We start from the raw sequence: 19603 nt of genomic DNA on the forward strand, positions 1-19603 counted from the left end.
AGCATGTCAAAAAAAAGGATAAAAAAAGTCATAGTATAGTATGTCGAAAATAGTCTTAGTATAGTATCAATCAATCAACTTTATTCAAGACACAGAGGTCCATAGAGACAACACAATACATATATATATATATATATATATATATATATATATATATATATATAAAAAAAAAAAATAATTATAAAACAATACAAAACATTTAAGAATGGTGCCGATGAGGCATCATTTATAAAAACATATACAGGCTTTGAGTCCAATGTTTTCAAAAGCAAGTTGTATACCTTGTGTCACTCTTAGAAACATCAACTATGGACACAATGATCATATTCTTAGACCCTGTCAGTCTGCACATGAATCTATACATAAAATTTCTTAAAACAGCTTTAAAAGTGGGGACATTGTTAAACACAAACATTTCACTGGCACTACTCTCCCTAGGAATTTTAAGCACAATTCTCAGTGCATCATTGTAAGCCACTTGAAGTTTTTTCATTTTCGACTCTCTAAAATTACACCACAGGTAGGCAGTATACAGTGGAGTGCAGTAGCTTTTGAAGAGTGAGATTTTTACATCAGGGCTGCACATGTGGAATTTGCGTGCCAGCATGTTTGCCTGCCCATACAGTTTTCCACACTGACGCTGCACATCATCATCAATACATACTCTTCATCTCTTATCACATGTCCCAGATATTTAACTTTCTTTACAACCTCTAGTGGTTCACCTGCCAATGAGAAAGAAGGATAGACACTTCATATCCTCCTTGGTTCTGGCAATCAGTACCACACTCTTCATAGAGTTAAATAGTATATCAAACATTAGTCCATATTGAGAACATATTCTAAGAAGTTGCTGCAGGCCAGCACTAGAGGGAGACAGTACCACCAAATCATCAGCATAAAGCATATGATTAATGAGACTATCCCCCACCAAGCAGCCAGTTCTACAGCCCTTTAACTCCCTAGATAAATCATCCATGTACAAATTGAATAGCAGCGGAGACAGAATTCCGCCCTGCCGCACTCCATTTGAGACATAAAAGGGGGTTGACAAACTCATCCCCCACGTGACTTGCATAGTTTGGTGAGAGTACCAGAACTGCAGTATCCTGATTAAGTATGTCGAAAAAAATGATACAAAAAGTCATAGTATAGTATGTCGAAAAAGGTCATAGTATAGTATGTCGAAAATAGTCTTAGTATCGTATATTGAAAAAAGTAATAAAGTCATAGTATAGTATGTCGATAAAAGTGATAAAATGGTCATAGTATAGTATGTCGAAAATGTCATAGTATAGTATGTCGAAAATAGTCTTAGTATAGTATGTTGAAAAAAGGGATAAAAAAGTCATAGTATAGTATGTCGAAAAAATGATACAAAAAGTCATAGTATAGTATGTCGAAAAAAAGTCATAGTATGGTATGTCGAAAATAGTCTTAATATAGTATGTTGAAAAAAGTAATAAAAAAGTCATAGTATAGTATGTTGATAAAAGCGATAAAAAAGTCATAGTATAGCATGTAGGAAAAAAGCGATAAAAAAGTCATTAACAGGGCGACCTCTAGCTCACCAAGTAAGAGCATTCGCCCCATGTTGGCTGAGTCCTGCAGCGTGCAGGGTTCAAATCTGACCTGCTGCCCTTTGCTGCGTGTCATTCCCCATCTCTGTCCCCCTTTCATATCTGTCCACTGTCCAATAGAGGAAACCCCCAAAAAAATACTTAAAAAAGTCATATTATTAGCGTGTCTAAAAAAGTGATAGTATATCATGCTGAAAAACGTGATAAAAAAAAGTCATAGTATAGTATGTAAAAAAAAAGTAATAAAAAGTCATAGTATGGTATGTTGAAAAAAAACATTAAAAAGTTATAGTATAGTATGTTGAAAAATGGATAAAAAAGTCATAGTATAGTATGTTGAAAAAAGGATAAAAAAAAGTCATAGTATAGTATGTCGAAAATAGTCTTAGTATAGTATCAATCAATCAACTTTATTCAAGACACAGAGGTCCATAGAGACAACACAATACATATATATATATATATATATATATATATATATATATATATATATATAATTATAAAACAATACAAAACATTTAAGAATGGTGCCGATGAGGCATCATTTATAAAAACATATACAGGCTTTGAGTCCAATGTTTTCAAAAGCAAGTTGTATACCTTGTGTCACTCTTAGAAACATCAACTATGGACACAATGATCATATTCTTAGACCCTGTCAGTCTGCACATGAATCTATACATAAAATTTCTTAAAACAGCTTTAAAAGTGGGGACATTGTTAAACACAAACATTTCACTGGCACTACTCTCCCTAGGAATTTTAAGCACAATTCTCAGTGCATCATTGTAAGCCACTTGAAGTTTTTTCATTTTCGACTCTCTAAAATTACACCACAGGTAGGCAGTATACAGTGGAGTGCAGTAGCTTTTGAAGAGTGAGATTTTTACATCAGGGCTGCACATGTGGAATTTGCGTGCCAGCATGTTTGCCTGCCCATACAGTTTTCCACACTGACGCTGCACATCATCATCATCACAAAGGTCATCTCTTATCACATGTCCCAGATATTTAACTTTCTTTACAACCTCTAGTGGTTCACCTGCCAATGAGAAAGAAGGATAGACACTTCATATCCTCCTTGGTTCTGGCAATCAGTACCACACTCTTCATAGAGTTAAATAGTATATCAAACATTAGTCCATATTGAGAACATATTCTAAGAAGTTGCTGCAGGCCAGCACTAGAGGGAGACAGTACCACCAAATCATCAGCATAAAGCATATGATTAATGAGACTATCCCCCACCAAGCAGCCAGTTCTACAGCCCTTTAACTCCCTAGATAAATCATCCATGTACAAATTGAATAGCAGCGGAGACAGAATTCCGCCCTGCCGCACTCCATTTGAGACATAAAAGGGGGTTGACAAACTCATCCCCCACGTGACTTGCATAGTTTGGTGAGAGTACCAGAACTGCAGTATCCTGATTAAGTATGTCGAAAAAAATGATACAAAAAGTCATAGTATAGTATGTCGAAAAAGGTCATAGTATAGTATGTCGAAAATAGTCTTAGTATCGTATATTGAAAAAAGTAATAAAGTCATAGTATAGTATGTCGATAAAAGTGATAAAATGGTCATAGTATAGTATGTCGAAAATGTCATAGTATAGTATGTCGAAAATAGTCTTAGTATAGTATGTTGAAAAAAGGGATAAAAAAGTCATAGTATAGTATGTCGAAAAAATGATACAAAAAGTCATAGTATAGTATGTCGAAAAAAAGTCATAGTATGGTATGTCGAAAATAGTCTTAATATAGTATGTTGAAAAAAGTAATAAAAAAGTCATAGTATAGTATGTTGATAAAAGCGATAAAAAAGTCATAGTATAGCATGTAGGAAAAAAGCGATAAAAAAGTCATTAACAGGGCGACCTCTAGCTCACCAAGTAAGAGCATTCGCCCCATGTTGGCTGAGTCCTGCAGCGGTGCAGGGTTCAAATCTGACCTGCTGCCCTTTGCTGCGTGTCATTCCCCATCTCTGTCCCCCTTTCATATCTGTCCACTGTCCAATAGAGGGAAAAGCCCCAAAAAATAATCTTTAAAAAAAAAAGTCATATTATAGCGTGTCTAAAAAAGTGATAGTATATCATGCTGAAAAACGTGATAAAAAAAGTCATAGTATAGTATGTAAAAAAAAAGTAATAAAAAGTCATAGTATGGTATGTTGAAAAAAAACATTAAAAAGTTATAGTATAGTATGTTGAAAAATGGATAAAAAAGTCATAGTATAGTATGTTGAAAAAAGGGATAAAAAAGTCATAGTATAGTATGTCGAAAAAAGTCATAGTATAGTATGTTGAAAAAAGGGATAAAAAAGTCATAGTATAGTATGTCGAAAATAGTCATAGTATAGCATGTCAAAAAAGGGATAAAAAAGTCATAGTATAGTATGTCGAAAAAAATTATACAAAAAGTCATAGTATAGTATGTCGAAAAAAGTCATAGTATACTATGTCGAAAGAAGTCATAGTATAGCATGTCAAAAAAGGGATAAAAAAAGTCATAGTATAGTATGTCGAAAAAAGTCTTAGTATAGTATGTCGAAAATAGGGATAAAAAAGTCATAGTATAGTATGTAAAAAAAAGTAATAAAAGGTCATAGTATAGTATGTTGAAAAAAAACATTAAAAAGTTATAGTATAGTATGTTGAAAAAGGGATAAAAAAGTCATAGTATAGTATGTCGACAAAAGTCATAGTATAGTATGTTGAAAAAAGGGATAAAAAAGGTATGAGTATAAGTATGTCGAAAAAATGATACAAAAAGTCATAGTATAGTATGTCGAAAAAAGTCATAGTATACTATGTAGAAAGAAGTCATAGTATAGCATGTCAAAAAAGGGATAAAAAAAGTCATAGTATAGTATGTCGAAAAAAGTCATAGTATAGTATGTCGAAAATAGTCTTAGTATAGCATGTCAAAAAAGGGGTAAAAAAAGTCATAGTATAGTATGTTGAAAAAAATGATACAAAAAGTCATAGTATAGAATGTCGAAAATAGTCTTAATATAGTATGTTGAAAAAAGTAATAAAAAAGTCATAGTATAGTATGTCGATAAAAGTGATAAAAAAGTCATAGTATAGTATGTCGAAAATAGTCTTAGTATAGCATGTCAAAAAAGGGGTAAAAAAAAGTCATAGTATAGTATGTTGAAAAAAATGATACAAAAAGTCATAGTATAGAATGTCGAAAATAGTCTTAATATAGTATGTTGAAAAAAGTAATAAAAAAGTCATAGTATAGTATGTCGATAAAAGTGATAAAAAAGTCATAGTATATGTCGATAAAAGTGATAAAAAAGTCATAGTATAGTATGTCGATAAAAGTGATAAAAAAGTCATAGTATAGCATGTAGGAAAAAAGCGATAAAAAAGTCATTAACAGGGCGACCTCTAGCTCACCCAGTAAGAGCATTCGCCCCATGTTGGCTGAGTCCTGCAGCGGTGCAGGGTTCAAATCCTACCTGCTGCCCTTTGCTGCGTGTCATTCCCCATCTCTCTCCCCCTTTCATATCTGTCCACTGTCCAATAGAGGGAAAAGCCCCAAAAAATAATCTTTAAAAAAAAAACTCATAATATAGCGTGTCGAAAAAAGGGATAAAAAAGTGATAGTATATCATGCTGAAAAACGTGATAAAAAAGTCATAGTATAGTATGTCGAAAGAAGTCATAGTATAGTATGTCGAAAAAAGTGATAAAAAAGTGATAGTATAGTATGTCGAAAATAGTCTTAGTATATTATGTCGAAAAAAGGGATAAAAAGTCATAGTATAGCATGTTGAAAAAAGTAATAAAAAGTCATAGTATAGTATGTCGAAAAAAGTGATTAAAAAGTCATAGTATAGTATGTCGATAAAAGTGATAAAAAGGTCATAGTATAGTATGTTGAAAATGTCATAGTATAGTATGTCGAAAATAGTCTTAGTATAGCATGTCAAAAAAGGGATAAAAAGTCATAGTATAGTATGTTGAAAATGTCATAGTATAGTATTTCGAAAAAAGCGATAAAAACATCATAGTATAGTATGTCGAAAATAGTCTTAGTATTACATGTCAAAAAAGGGATAAAAAGTCATACTATAGTATGTTGAAAAAGGTCATAGTATAGTATGTCGAAAAAAGTCTTAGTATAGTATGTCCAAAAAAGCGATAAAAAACGTCATAGTATAGTATGTCCAAAAAAGCGATAAAAAACGTCATATAGTATGTCAAAAAAAGGGATAACAAAGTCATGGTATATCATGCTGAAAAAAGTGATAAAAAAGTCATAGTATAGTATGTCGAAAATAGTCATAGTATAGCATGTCAAAAAAGGGATAAAAAAAGTCATAGTATAGTATGTCGAAAAAAGTCATAGTATACTATGTCGAAAGAAGTCATAGTATAGCATGTCAAAAAAGGGATAAAAAAGTCATAGTATAGTATGTCGAAAAAAGTCTTAGTATAGTATGTTGAAAAAAGGGATAAAAAAGTCATAGTATAGTATGTCGAAAATAGTCTTAGTATAGCATGTCAAAAAAGGGATAAAAAATTCATAGTATAGTATGTCGATAAAAGTGATAAAAAAGTCATAGTATAGTATGTCGATAAAAGTGATAAAAAAGTCATAGTATAGTATGTCGAAAAAGGGATTAAAAAAAGTCATAGTATAGTATGTCGAAAAAAACATTAAAAAGTCATAGTATAGTATGTCGAAAAAAAACATTAAAAAGTCATAGTATAGTATGTTGAAAAAAATGACAAAAAGTCATTGTATAGTATGTAAAAAAAATTATAAAAAGTCATAGTATAGTATGTCGAAAAAAGTGATTAAAAAGTCATAGTATAGTATGTTGAAAAAAGTAATAAAAAAGTAATTGTATAGTATGTTGAAAAAAGTAATAAAAAAGTCATAGTATAGTATGTCGATAAAAGTGATAAAAAAGTCATAGTATAGCATGTCGATAAAAGTGATAAAAAAGTCATAGTATAGCATGTAGGAAAAAAGCGATAAAAAGGTCATATACAGGGCGACCTCTAGCTCACCAAGTAAGAGCATTCGCCCCATGTTGAAAAGTGATAAAAAATGTCATAGTATATTGTGTTGAAAATAGTGATAAAAAAGCCACAGTATCATATGTCTAAAAAATTGATGGGAGAGACTGACAGGACCAAAGCTTCTCATCTAGCTGCATTCTTCATTCTTTTAATTTAAGTCTTGAAACACTCAACCTTCTGTCTCCCAATCATTCTCTCATCACACTAAGCTAACTGACCGGACTAAAAACTTCCTCAAACATAACAGATTAGTACACTCAACCTTCTGTCTTCCAATCATTATTTTATCACTCTAAGCTATCTACCTGACAGAAGAGTTTATGATTTTGGCATATTCGTCTCTTTCACTTTGTATATTTGACCTCAAAACTTCCTCAAATATATAAGGTTTGAACACTCAACCGTCTCTCTTTCAATCATAATCTCATCATCCTAAACTACCTGACCTGACACAATCTTTATGTTTTCGTAAAAAAAGTCAAAATATAGTATGTCGAAAAAGGGATAATAAAGGTCATAGTATAGTATGTAGAAAAAAGTGATAAAAAAGTCATAGTGTAGCATGTCAAAAATAGTCATAGTATAGCATCTCGAAAAAATTGATAAAAAAGTTATAGTATAGTATGTCAAAGATATATCTGGAAGAACATGCAAAATGCGCATAAACAGGCCCGGCCTAGCCTGGGACTGTCGAAAAGGGCATAATAAAAGTCATAGTATAGTGTATCAACAAAAGTGATAATTAAAGTCATAGTATAGTATGTTGAAAAAATTGATAAAAAAAGTCATAGTAGCCTACAGTATATCGAAAAAAGTCATATTATAGTATGTCAATAATAGTCATAGTATAGCATCTCGAAAAAATTTATAAAAAAGTGATAGTATAGTATGTTGAAAAAAGCAATAAAAAACGTCACAGTATAGTATGTCGAAAAAGTCATTTGACAAAAATAGTGATAAAAAAGCCACAGTACCGTATTTCGAAAAAAGTGATGGGCAAGACTGAGAGGAACAGCTTCTCTTCATCTATCCGCAGTCTTCTTTTTTGTAGTATAGGTCTTGACACCATACTGGATTTGAACAGTCAACCTTCTGCCTTCCAATCATTTTCATACCCTCTGAGCTATCTGACCTGGCTTGTTACCAAAGCTCTTGATCAAATTTGTCTCTTTTACTTAGTGTATGTGACCTCAAAACTTACTGATGCATGTAGGATTTGAACACTCAACCTTCTGTCTCCCCATCATTCTCTCATCACACTAAGCTAACTGACCTATATCATGCATATCGAAAAAAGTGATACAAAATCATAGTATAGTATGTCGAAGAAAATCTGGAAGAACATGCAAACTGCACATAAAAAGGCCCAGCCTAGACTGAGACTGCTGAAAAGGGCATAATAAAAGTCATAGTATAGTATATCAACAAAAGTGATAATAAAAGTCATAGTATTGTATGTCGAAAAACGTCATAGTATAGGATGTCGAGAATAGTGATAAAAAAGTCATAGTATAGTATGTCGAAAAAAGTCATAGTATAATATGTTGAAAAACGTGAATCAGCATTCACACAATGAGTCGATTTGCTTTAGATAACTTAGACCTAAGATAGATCAAATGAAAGTAAACTGGCATGTCTGCATTCCTTGAAATTCCTTGATGTGCTTACTTTATAGCAATGACAAAATAATGCTGCAGAACGTTACATACTGCAAGTTTTTGAGGGGGAACCAGCTTTACTGTGACGCTAAATGGTGGAATTACCATAGTAATATTTCACCATTTGCTTTGATCTCCAGATTGTAGTTTTCCCAGTGCAGTGGGACTCTTGGATGCCGAAACTAAAGTAAACTTGGCAGCATGCGTCATTGACATAGTACATTTGAGATTAGATCTCTGAGTTTGATATGTGAATTGAGACTGCTGATTCAAATGACAAATGTATACAATGGCATGGCAAACCTTTATTTAAATGATTAATATCCAAAAGAAATAAGCAAATGTGGAAACCTCCGTTGTTCTCCAGGCTGTTAGGGTCCACAAAGTCACAAACAATGTCATCTTAATAATTCTCAAAAGTCATAAATGTAAACACTATTGTGCTTTCTTCTCTCGAGGCCACACAAAGCCTGGGGTTACTGCAATGGTGTGTGTGTGTGTGTGTGTGTGTGTGTGTGTGTGTGTGTGTGTGTGTGTGTGTGTGTGTGTGTGTGAGTGTGTGTGTGCGTGCGTGCGCGTGTGTGTGCGTGTGTGTTTGTGTGTGTGTGTGTGTGTGTGTGTGTGAGTGAGTGTGTGTGCGTGCGCGTGTGTGTGTGCGTGCGCATGTGTTTGTGTGTGTGTGTGTGTGTGTGTATGCGCACCCTGCTGTTTGTTGACTCAAGATCATAATATGTGGTAGGACGATTACGCATGCCCATGTTTCCACACACCTGGAATGTTTCTTCTCCTGTAAGTACGTTTATTTGATTAGGACAATGCACATTAATCAACATTTCTGTAAATGCGCCAGTGTTAGCCAGTCGGCAGATTTTCAACTGTAGTCCTAGTATTGTGTATTAGATCACCAACTGCTCCGGCACTTGTCAGATCATGTGGTTAGCAGGCCGACATCTAGCTCCTGCTTTGATTAGGATTTCCCAATTGATGAGGCATTTAATTACCAAATGTAGTGAGACCGTCTAGAAAGGATTGAAGAACAGATCGAGGGGTTTAAATGTATAATTTCACCCACCCTTTCTGTGTCTCCTCCAGGGTGTCGGGTCCCCTCCTGTCTCCAGGCATGAAGGGAACAGGGACACCGCCACCTCCTCCTCCTCTGGAGAAACAGCATGTCCACCCTCACCACAAGCCCTACTCTCACTATCACCACCATCAGTCTGCCAACGACGGTAAGACTGAACTAAAGACGTCTATGACTGAATGTAATTCTTTCTTTTTTTTCATTTTTTTTTTTCAGGAAATCTGATTTGGCTTGAATTTAAACATGTTCATTGGCGTTTCAATTTAATTTCCTGAAATTGTTCCCGTTGCAGTCCATTCAACAACATGTAGCGTGAGCTCTTGTATAATTTCCTATAAGGGAATTTGCTGTATCACATCACTTGAATATACATAAGAGCACCCCTGTGTCCTTTTTTTTGAACACTTGCTATACCAGCAGACACACATGAAAGGCCTCAAAGAGAGGAAGTTGGCTTTTAGGGCAGCGATACTGCCCCGTGGCTCTGTCAGAGCATTTTTTTTTTTTTTTAGGACAGAGAGAGATTAGAGTCGCAGAGACAGAGTGGGGAAAACCACATGCCGGAAGCCTTTTCCCTAAGCTGAATTAACCAACAAAATGCTGGCTCGTGTGTTCAGCTGTCTCTCAGCGCCCTAACATGGCAGGCTCAGCTGTCACTCCAGAGCCTTTTTTCCTAATGCCTTAAACACTGTTTTCCCTGTAAAGATCTACACATGGACGTCTCTCTAACCACACTGTGGTCAGGGAGTTGCGTAAAAGCGCTCCAGGCAAGGCTGCTTTCCCATTATCATGACTCCTGCGGTCCGTTCCGAGTACAAACTGAGACGATGGGGATAAACGTTACACACCATGGGGCTGGCGCAGTTAGCACAAGGACAAATATAGCATTGTCATAATTTGAGATCCACGTTAAGTTCCATCCGGATGGAGCAGGCGCTTACCGACCTTGGGAACAATCACACCATAGACACCGGTGGCAGTCGATCAAGTCTGGCTTCTATTTTTCTCCTCAACATCCCTCCCTCATTTCCTAGAATACCAAGGCAGCTTTCAGAGCTGCTTCCACTTCGGAGACTCTTACAGGATGGAGCAGACGGTCGGCGGTGTCCACGTCCCAGGAGATTCTCATGCCTACGCTTCCCACCAGCACAACGGCTTCCACATGTCAACTAGCAGCACTGGCACTGCAGGTGAGGACATTTTTTACCGAGACTCTGACCGTGAAAAAAAATAAAAATAAAGAGCTCCAGAATGATTGCATACAAAATGTGAAACAAACCGCTCCGTATCATTTTCTGTTCCAGGCTTCAACCTGACCCAGGAGCTTCAAGGTGGCGCAGGGTGCCAGTTCTCCCCGAGCCCAGAGGAGAGCATTTTCTTCCAGGTGGGCAACTTCGACCGCAGCCTGAGCCACATGTCCTCCGTCTACACGGAGACATAGAGCAACACTGGAGCAGGGTACGCTTCACCACATCTACTCTGCAGTCCTTCCACACCCATCTGTTCACACTTGGATCCCCTCTTTGCTTTTTTTTTTTTTTTTTTTTCATCATACACGATATGGGTCTAATAGGTCAAATAATTTACATCTTATTCTGACCTACTTTGCTGCCAGATGGATGTGAAACCAGCGAGATGAAACACACGTATACTACTTATACATGACACCATCTGAATGGTCAAGAGATGCAAATTACACTAATAGTCAAAAGTAGGTTCCCAACCTTTAAGGCTTCTGAGCCATTTCAACGAAGATGTCGTCAGCAGGTTGCATATGTCTTCCAGTTGTGACTAGTTTAACCAAAAAGTAATTCCCTTGTCTTTTGTGTATCATTTCCACGAGTAAAATGATCCAGTAATTCATAAGAAAATAGACAAAGATCTGGTTCTTGCTCTTCTGATTTTTGATCACTTTAAATAAAAGGAGTGACACATAATTAAATTACACAGACGTCTTCTTTATTATTAGTAAAGTCAAAGCTGAAGAATTACATTTCTTTTTTTTGAAAGATTATTATTTCTTAGACTCAGAATCACATTTATTGGCCAACAGCACATCATGTACACATGCAGGTTTTTCAACATTGCTATATAAACTTCAAACACTACAAAACTAATGAATGGAAATGAAATGTCCTCTCCCTTTTCTCTCTGATCTACAGCTTCCAATCGTTTAGACTGAAGTGTAGAAAAGAATATATCATTTTGCCGTGTTGTTTTAGCAGTGGAAAAAAATTTAAAAAAATGTTTGCATTTCCGTATTTTGTTTTTAAGTGTTGTTTTTTTTTTGTTGCTTTTTGGATTTATCTCTTGAGGAGGGTTTGAACTCATAATTCTGCAATAATGCAGATAAACCAACCCATTATTATTATTATTATTATTATTATTATTATTATTATTATTATATGTATAAAATGTACAGTTTGTTTACAGCAATCATTTGAATGTTTGTCATTTCTCAATTTAAGAAATAAATAATTGAATGATCACACAATGTCTCTTTTTTGACATGTATCGACACTTTATATAAAATACAAAAAAATAGAGAGAACTCAGATTGTTCACATTAGTTATACATGTCTGTAAAATATTCAATGTTCAAGTCTGATGCCTGATGATGAGCGCCATGAGAAGAACATTCAGACCGTTAGCGTGTTGTTCCCTCTAGTGGACACTAGTGAGTACTGCAACAGGAAAGGAATACAATACTTTGTGTGTAACACCCTCACCGCTGCGTCTCTTATTTATTTCTGCTTCTTCTTGTTGAGGTAGCTCTGATAATAGAAGTTACTGAAGAGGACGGCGAGGATGAGGACATAACCAACCACCGCCGCGTTCATGGCGTCGGGGAAGTTGCAGTCTGTGATCAGGTTGTAGCCCGAGTGCAGGATGAACAGCAGAAACTGCAGCTGGAGAGGAAGTCAGGGAGAAAGTCCGATCAGCTTACTTCCCAAAAACATATTGTAATATTCTCATACAGAGCAGGAGGCCACTCACCAGCTGCAGAGACGTGAGGTATCGCTTCCACCACAGATACTTCTGCATGTGAGGGCCGATGGCAGCCAGGCCGTAGTAAGAATACATCACAATGTGAACAAAGGTGTTGACCAGCCCGATGAAGAACGCTGCAGGAAGTAAACAGAGGATGTCAAAACGCTCACAAAATTGGCTATTTCAGTCATTTAAAGTCAGTGCCCCCCCTCAATATTTACAACATGTGCATTTGCCTCCCACCCCCAATCAAAATTATTAATTAGCAGAGGACTTAGGTTATTTTCACGAACTTCTAGAACTCGACTCCGGTAAAGTAGTTGGTGGTGGAAGGAGCATGGTTGTTGAAGCAGGAAGTACCATGACATTTCCACCAGAAATTGAAGTAGAAAAGGCACAAACTGGTGCAGGAAAAGTCACCAAAATGAATGAATGAATGAAGTGTTTGAAGCTCAACATTTTTTGGGGGAGGACCCCCACCAAACATGTCCGCCCCCAAATGTTGAAATGATATTGGGTAAAACCGTTTCAAAACATGTAGAGGAAGGATAGTTAAAGTACTGCCAGTGAGTGAATTAAGAAACAACTGGTACAAGTTCCAACTTGTGAGGCTGCAGACACACAGAATGACACAGTAAGACACTAAGGTTGCCAAGAGCTTTGTGTTAGTCTTACAGTTTAGCTTTAGCATTAGCATTTCAGTCACATTCAACAGCATATATCAGGCATCTTGTTATTTGCATTTATGAACATAGATGCAATGGACCAGATAGCATTTGACCACTAAGGTGATGGAGAATATGTTATTCTATAGTTCTCGTTGTCAACAAACCCCATGAAAAGACCCAAACCAACAAGTTAGTTTATCTCCCCTAACCTGTCTTTGGCACTTAATCCAAAGATCATTTGTTCCTACTGAAGATGTAATAAATAAAAAAAATAAAAATGATTAAATTAATTTAAAAAAGAAATCACAAATATATAGTTCCATTGAGAAAAAAAAAAAAAAAAAAAAAAGGCTTGTGTGATACATTTAACTGTAATTTTTAACAAATGTTACCCAAACAGGAGTACCGGTAAATAGTAGTCTGGCTATCACCAGACCAAGCTCAATCTTTTAAGACTGAGCATTAGTCTGAGGAGTCTGCTCTGTATTTTCTACTGCACAAAAGGCATGATCAACGGGCATAGTTCAAATGACTCTGTACGCAATTGGATAGTCCTTCAACCAATCAGACCAACGATCTGGGTGACGTAGCAGCGACAGCGGCATCAACGGGTTGCTGCGCTCCGGTGGCCGTCATGTTGAATGTAAACAAAAAGCTGCTTGGTCGCTTCTCTGTCGTCATCGTGTTAAACCCGCCAATAGTGCACCAGGTGGATAAGCCAGTTTGTGATTGGTCCCCGCAAAATTTTAACGGAAGCAGGATAGATAAACGTACAGGTTTCCAGCCTGAGCCGCAGGACGAAATCAAATCGTTGGCAGATCGGGCTGGGTTTACCCAGTCTGGGTAAATAGTGTATTGTTGGGGACTATTTTCAGCTGTGGATTCATACACATTCAAAATAAACTACGTCTATTAGGGGTGGGGGTGGGAGGGAATCGTATGTATCGTGATTTATTTTGCGACGATTTTAAAATCGATTCTTTTCCATAGAATGGATATTTTTTATTTCATTTATTTATTTTTTAACCAATGATTCACATACATATTTTCTGTTCATATACCGCTGAAGGCGACTACATCATATCCATTTCCAGCAAAACAGAGCGAAATCAGAAAATGCAGAAAATACATGTTATGTACTTCTTTACAAATGAAATACTGGAAATGTCAGACTGACTGACTGCCATGTGATGTGCATTCTTTTTAGAAAACACTTAAAGCGCCCATATTATACTCATTTTCAGGTTCATAATTGTATTTTAAGGTTGTACCAGAATAGGTTTACATGGTTTAATTTTCAAAAAACACCATATTTTTGTTGTACTGCACAGCTCTCTCTCACTGCTGCAGATCCTCTTTTCACCTGGTTTCTGTTTTAGCTACAGAGTGAGACCTCTTTTCATCTTCTTCTTCTTCGCACATGCTCTGTAGCTCAGATGTAGATCATGTCAGCTAGCTAGCTCCATAGAAGTAAAAGACAACTTCAGTCAGTTACAAGGCAGGATTAGCTGGGAGACTTCTAAATGAGGGCGCACATGTAAGTAGTTCTTTTGTAGATTATGGTGAACTTGTGAGTGTTGTAGCAGTGCTTTGCTATTGAGAATGAGGTACAATGCTAGTGTTAGCATTAGCGTTAGCATGCTAATGCTAACGCTACGAGCTAACGGTTGCGGTTAGCCAGCTCATTTCGGATTGTGACGTCACAGTCCGAGCCGATTTTGAACAGCTCACCAGGAGACTGAAGGCAGGACACATTCAGAAACCGTATCTCACTCAAAACAGCATGGATGGATTTTTTTCAAAGTTTGTATGTGTGTGGAAGCACCAGAGACACAAAAGAACACCCCAAATACCAGAAAGTGTTTTTTTTTTCATAATCATCATTCATAACATCGTCCCAGCGTAACTCTCGCCAAAATGCTTTTTGTGAACGTACCCGAGTCAAACTTTCGTTTAAAAGCATAATAAGGACGGAAGCGCCACTTTTAAGATGGACCGGATTTTCATTTTTGGTCAAATGGCCTTTTGAATGGGAGTGCTAGGGACACTTCTATGATTGCATCAAAATCGCTATTTGTAAAACACTAAGAAGGCTCAACACAACATGAAACATTTGCTCAAAGTATCACTAGGGGCTCTACACATGACCTCCAGCATTGAGAACGCTGTTTGTGTACACAGAGTTTACTAAAAAGAAAGGTTTTCAACAACTCACCTCAGCTGTTGGTTTGTTCCCCTCGCCGCCTTCTTGCCAGTCAGAGTCCATCTCCGAATGCGAATGAACGCATCTATTGATTTTAGTATCGTTTCTTACATGAGGCTCCTTTTTCAACTACAAGGTCAATGTTGTTTTTCACTGACTGAAAAAAACGAATTATCCGTGCATTTATATGCAACTAAGCTTTAGGAGCTTTCCATCTTTACCCTCCTCCCTGTTACCTTGCACTCGGGGATCGACACTTTTTGACTGGCAAGATGGCGGTGAGGGGAAAAACCAACTGCTAAAGTGAGTTGTTCAAAACCTCTTTTTAGTAAACTCTGTGTACACAAACAATGTTCTCATGCTCGAGTTCATGTTTAGAGCCCCTGGTGATACTAAGTAATAAGTTTCATGCGATTTTGATGCCCCTAGCACTCCCATTCATAAGGCCATTTGACCGAAAACGAAAAATATGGTCAATCTTAAAAGTGGCGCTTCCGTCCTAATTATGAAAGTAAGAGAGGTACATTCACAAAAAGCTCCTAGGTTGCATTTTGGGGAGAGTTACACTTGTCTACGTGGGAACATGTCACCCAAGGCAACAGTGTAGCTCATTGATGCGTTTGTAATAGATTTTGGACAACAGTGAAATACTACAGGCTTTGGCTTCACAGACAATACTTGTTAGTGGATCAATTTATTGTTTAATTTTGGTCTTTTCATGGGATTTGTTGACAATAAGAAACGTAGTATGGACCTTTTTCACAGCAGACATTCTGACTTAGTCATAGTAGGAAAAGCACAGCTGAAATTGATAACCTTAACGATGGCTCAGTTCTATCAAGTGTCCCAGTAAGCTATTTCAGTGAGTCAGCATGCACAATCCCAGGGCCTCTCCTTAGTGGAATGCAGCCAGCATTAATGGTTTTGAATACACCTGTGCTGTTCCTACTATGACATGTTATGGTCGGAACCAAAAATTACAAAAGGTCTACATCACCAGACTTCTCCTTTAAGCGCCAATCTCCATCAACAAAGTCATGATGATACTTATTTGTTTTTTATATTATAGCAAATGACAAAAAAAAAAAAAGAAAAAAAGTTTACTTACACTGTCCACCGGCCACATACTTGATTCCCGCCCACCAGTTGAACATCAGGGGGCCGTGGTGGTAAATATGAAGGAACGTCAGCTGGCTGTTCTTCTTCCTCAGGATGAAGAAGAGCTGCTCATAGAGAGGAGCAGAGGAGGCGGTTACAGTTTCAACTCTGCATTTCACTGATATTGCAAAGATTTTTTTATAAAACACGCACCGTGTCACTGAGCTCTATAACCTTAGAGAAGAAGAACCACCAGCAGGCCTTGGCCATCTGGAGGACAGAAACAATGGAGAAATGTGAGTTTTAGATATTATTCATTCGGTCTGAAAGGATAAATTTACTGTGAATTATGTTCCATTTGTAGCTTGTGAAAGACCAAATGTGTGCATAAAGACACCAAAGTGACTGAACGTATCAAGTGAGACACTTGCTTACCCTTACTGCCAGCGGGCTGTTGCTGTAATCTACAGGCTGACACAGATAGCTGTAGTTCGAGAGCCAGGACGTGACCAGGAACTGGAACAGATTCATATGTAATTTATTAATGACTTCATTAAATGAAACACCACCAATAATCACCACTTACACCATAAAACATTCCCATTCCTGAGAATTTCCATCTTCACTGTGCTCATCATTAATCTGGTTAAAAAGGGACCAAAAATCGGCACAAACGCACCTCGTAGAACATGTAGCCAGACAGGCCGACCATGCCAAAGTTGTAAACAATGAGAACCCCTTTGAGGTCAAGGGCTTCTCTGTGTTTCATCAGACGAGGGCCGGCCCACACCACGAAGAGATACGTCAGGAAGATGAGTGCCACCGGGACGGGGGAGTAGACCAGCAGCCACTGGTCTGTCCTCTTGTCTGGAACATAATAGAGCTCTGTGTCAGGGGACTATTTACAAATTAACACATGGATTACAGGACCCATCTCTGGCTAGAATTACAAGTTTTAGAACCTGCCTTGAGTGTATGACACTTTTTTTTTTAATCAGCACAGGAAATTCAAGTTTTTTTTCCAGTTTGTCTTGTTCCAGTTGAGCTTAGATAACCTGTTTTTGCAGTTCTGTGAATTTAAACCAAGTCAAAATAAAACATTTGTAAAATTACTATCGGGGCACTTTTCGTCTGACAATGAAAAGTTCCTCCCTATGCTTGGGCCCATGTTCCTCCCCTCCCACTCCTGTAACAAGATAATATCATTTTAGTGTCATGGTGGCTAATCATCTGAGAAGTCACAATGCACTTATTGTGTAGACGAGCTGGGGAGCACAATCTCCAGCTCCCAACCCACACACACACACACACACACACACACACACACACACACAGGCTTGTTATTTAGACTGTACTGTATATATATATGGAAGGGAAATAATCACCATCATACCTCCATTCTCTACTAAACTCTGGTGAACAGACACGACACTTTGCCACGCAGAAGCCATCTGGAAACATAAAGAAAGTTAATGACCAAAAGAAGAAGGGGAAGAAAAAAAAACACCGAAATATGTAACGTTAGCATTTAAAGCTTTAAAAAACAATAGCGTTACTCACGGATACAACACTTGCAACCGGTGTTTCAACGGTAAACTTCTGCGACCCCCCTTTGGACAATATCTGACAAATACGTATTAGCAGAGTTCACCTGACAGCACGAGCTGTGGCCAAATCCAGATTTCCTTCCTGCGATGAATGAATGAAGATCGATTGGAGCGAGCGGCCGAAACAGCAAAAGAGAGAGTTAACTAAAGTCACTAAACAGAAAACCACTACACACGGGGAGCTACAATGCGGGGTTCTCTCCCACCTGAGTAAATTTGAAAGAGAGCGGAGAAAAACGACTGAGAAAATTTGATTCACTTCCTGTTTGTCTTCGCTTTGGGTTTGGCTTTTCTTTTTTTCTTTTTTTGACAGGTTCAGTTGGTTGTTACATGTTGACCTCAGCTGGGGGCGCTGCTTCCTGCCACAATGGGACCGACTTTTCATTATTATTTTACTTTTCATTTGTATCTTATATTTTGTATAATTCCAGGTATTTTATACCATTTATATATATATATATATATATATATATATATATATATATATATATATATATATATATATATATATATATATCAAAATGCCCCCCCCCCAAAAAAAAAATAATATATATATGGCATTTTCATTTGTATAGGACAGCTTAGACTTGAAAGGGGAGAGAGAGGGGGAATGACATGCAGCAAAGGGCCGCAGATCGGAGTCGAACCCGCGGCCGCTGCGTCGAGGAGTAAACCTCTATATATGAGCACCCAGGCACCCATCTGTATATTTTTTTTTATAAAATAAAAGCACCATCTTGTCCATCAAGGGAGATTAGATTAGACAGATATATTTACTAGTTTATTGATAGAGATTTAGATTATATAAAAACATATATAAATTAACTACTAAATGAACCACTAAACAAGGTGAAACAAAGTGATGGACACACTCATGCATCAATATAATCCACTGGCCCTGTGACATACCAAGTTATTAAAAAAGACTTTCATAAAAATGAATAAGTCATTGTAACATTAAGGTAGCCTATATATTCTTATAATAAAAATAGCAGGTGTTTTTTTGTTTAATGTATCCATTATAAAAAGATAAATACTAGATTTTGACTGAAACCTGGTGTTTGTCTTGTGTCTGGGCTTTATTATCCATACTGCTTAAAAACATGTAGGCTATAGTCTAGTCATAATATAGTGACAAAAACCTTATCTATAATGAGACCATTACAAATCAAACTACACTGCTGATTCACTAAAGTCCCTTCAGGAAAAGGAGGAGCAATATACTTTTTTTTCATTTGATAACATTTTTAAAACTGATCTTGTTCAAATATTTGAATGGCCTTTTTTATTTAATTCCCATGATACCACAGTAATACCTTAATATGGCAACATAGGGCTGATGGTTTGACAATAAGGCATATGTGCATGAGAAGGCCCTTCCTCTCACACACACGCACGCACGCACGCACGTACACACACACACACACACACACACACACACACACACACACACACACACACACACACACACACACACACACACACACACACACACACACACACACCAAGATTCCTGTTTAACTGTATTGAAGAAGGAGCTGAGGGAGAGCTGTCTGCTTCCGCTGTTAGCTGCACTCAGTTTGTTTGTTTTTGAAGTCTGTGGTTTCTTTTTATCCTTTGTGCTGGTGTGCTTCCGTCTTTTGAGATGAGAAGAGACAAATGACAAAAGTGGAATC

The 19603-nt window shown here is 37.0% G+C and overlaps 2 protein-coding genes across 3 annotated transcripts in view; one reads left to right on the plus strand and one right to left on the minus strand.

The window, feature by feature from the left end:
* Positions 1-11304, plus strand: part of LOC120565286 (zinc finger protein GLIS1) — an 81916-nt gene extending 70612 nt beyond the window's left edge. For both annotated transcript variants that reach the window (XM_039810945.1, XM_039810944.1), the window contains exons 9-11: positions 9372-9508; positions 10395-10550; positions 10665-11304. In XM_039810945.1, coding sequence (XP_039666879.1) covers positions 9372-9508; positions 10395-10550; positions 10665-10801 — 430 coding nt within the window. In that variant the 3' untranslated portion in view covers positions 10802-11304. The remainder of the gene's footprint in view (positions 1-9371; positions 9509-10394; positions 10551-10664) is intronic.
* On the minus strand, positions 11298-18297 carry LOC120565287 (elongation of very long chain fatty acids protein 4-like). The gene is made up of 8 exons (XM_039810946.1): positions 17881-18297; positions 17714-17771; positions 17000-17187; positions 16756-16836; positions 16534-16590; positions 16331-16445; positions 12358-12485; positions 11298-12269 (listed from the first exon to the last, which is right to left on the minus strand). Exons 2-8 carry the CDS (start codon positions 17769-17771, stop codon positions 12105-12107), a joined length of 792 nt encoding a protein of 263 aa, XP_039666880.1. The 5' UTR covers positions 17881-18297; the 3' UTR covers positions 11298-12104.
* Positions 18298-19603: the final 1306 nt, after the last annotated feature.

This window comes from Perca fluviatilis, chromosome 9 (genome assembly GCF_010015445.1).
Source record: "Perca fluviatilis chromosome 9, GENO_Pfluv_1.0, whole genome shotgun sequence".
In the NCBI taxonomy this organism is placed as follows: domain Eukaryota; kingdom Metazoa; phylum Chordata; class Actinopteri; order Perciformes; family Percidae; genus Perca; species Perca fluviatilis.

Excerpts from the sequence above, each read along its gene's own strand:
- LOC120565287 (XM_039810946.1), bottom strand. The coding sequence starts at position 17,771 with ATGGCTTCTGCGTGGCAAAGTGTCGTGTCTGTTCACCAGAGTTTAGTA. Across the intron at positions 17,188-17,713 it reads GAGTTTAGTAGAGAATGGAG|ACAAGAGGACAGACCAGTGG; the intron begins GTATGATGGTGA and ends ATTATGTTCCAG. Across the intron at positions 16,591-16,755 it reads ACAGCCCGCTGGCAGTAAGG|ATGGCCAAGGCCTGCTGGTG; the intron begins GTAAGCAAGTGT and ends TCTGTCCTCCAG.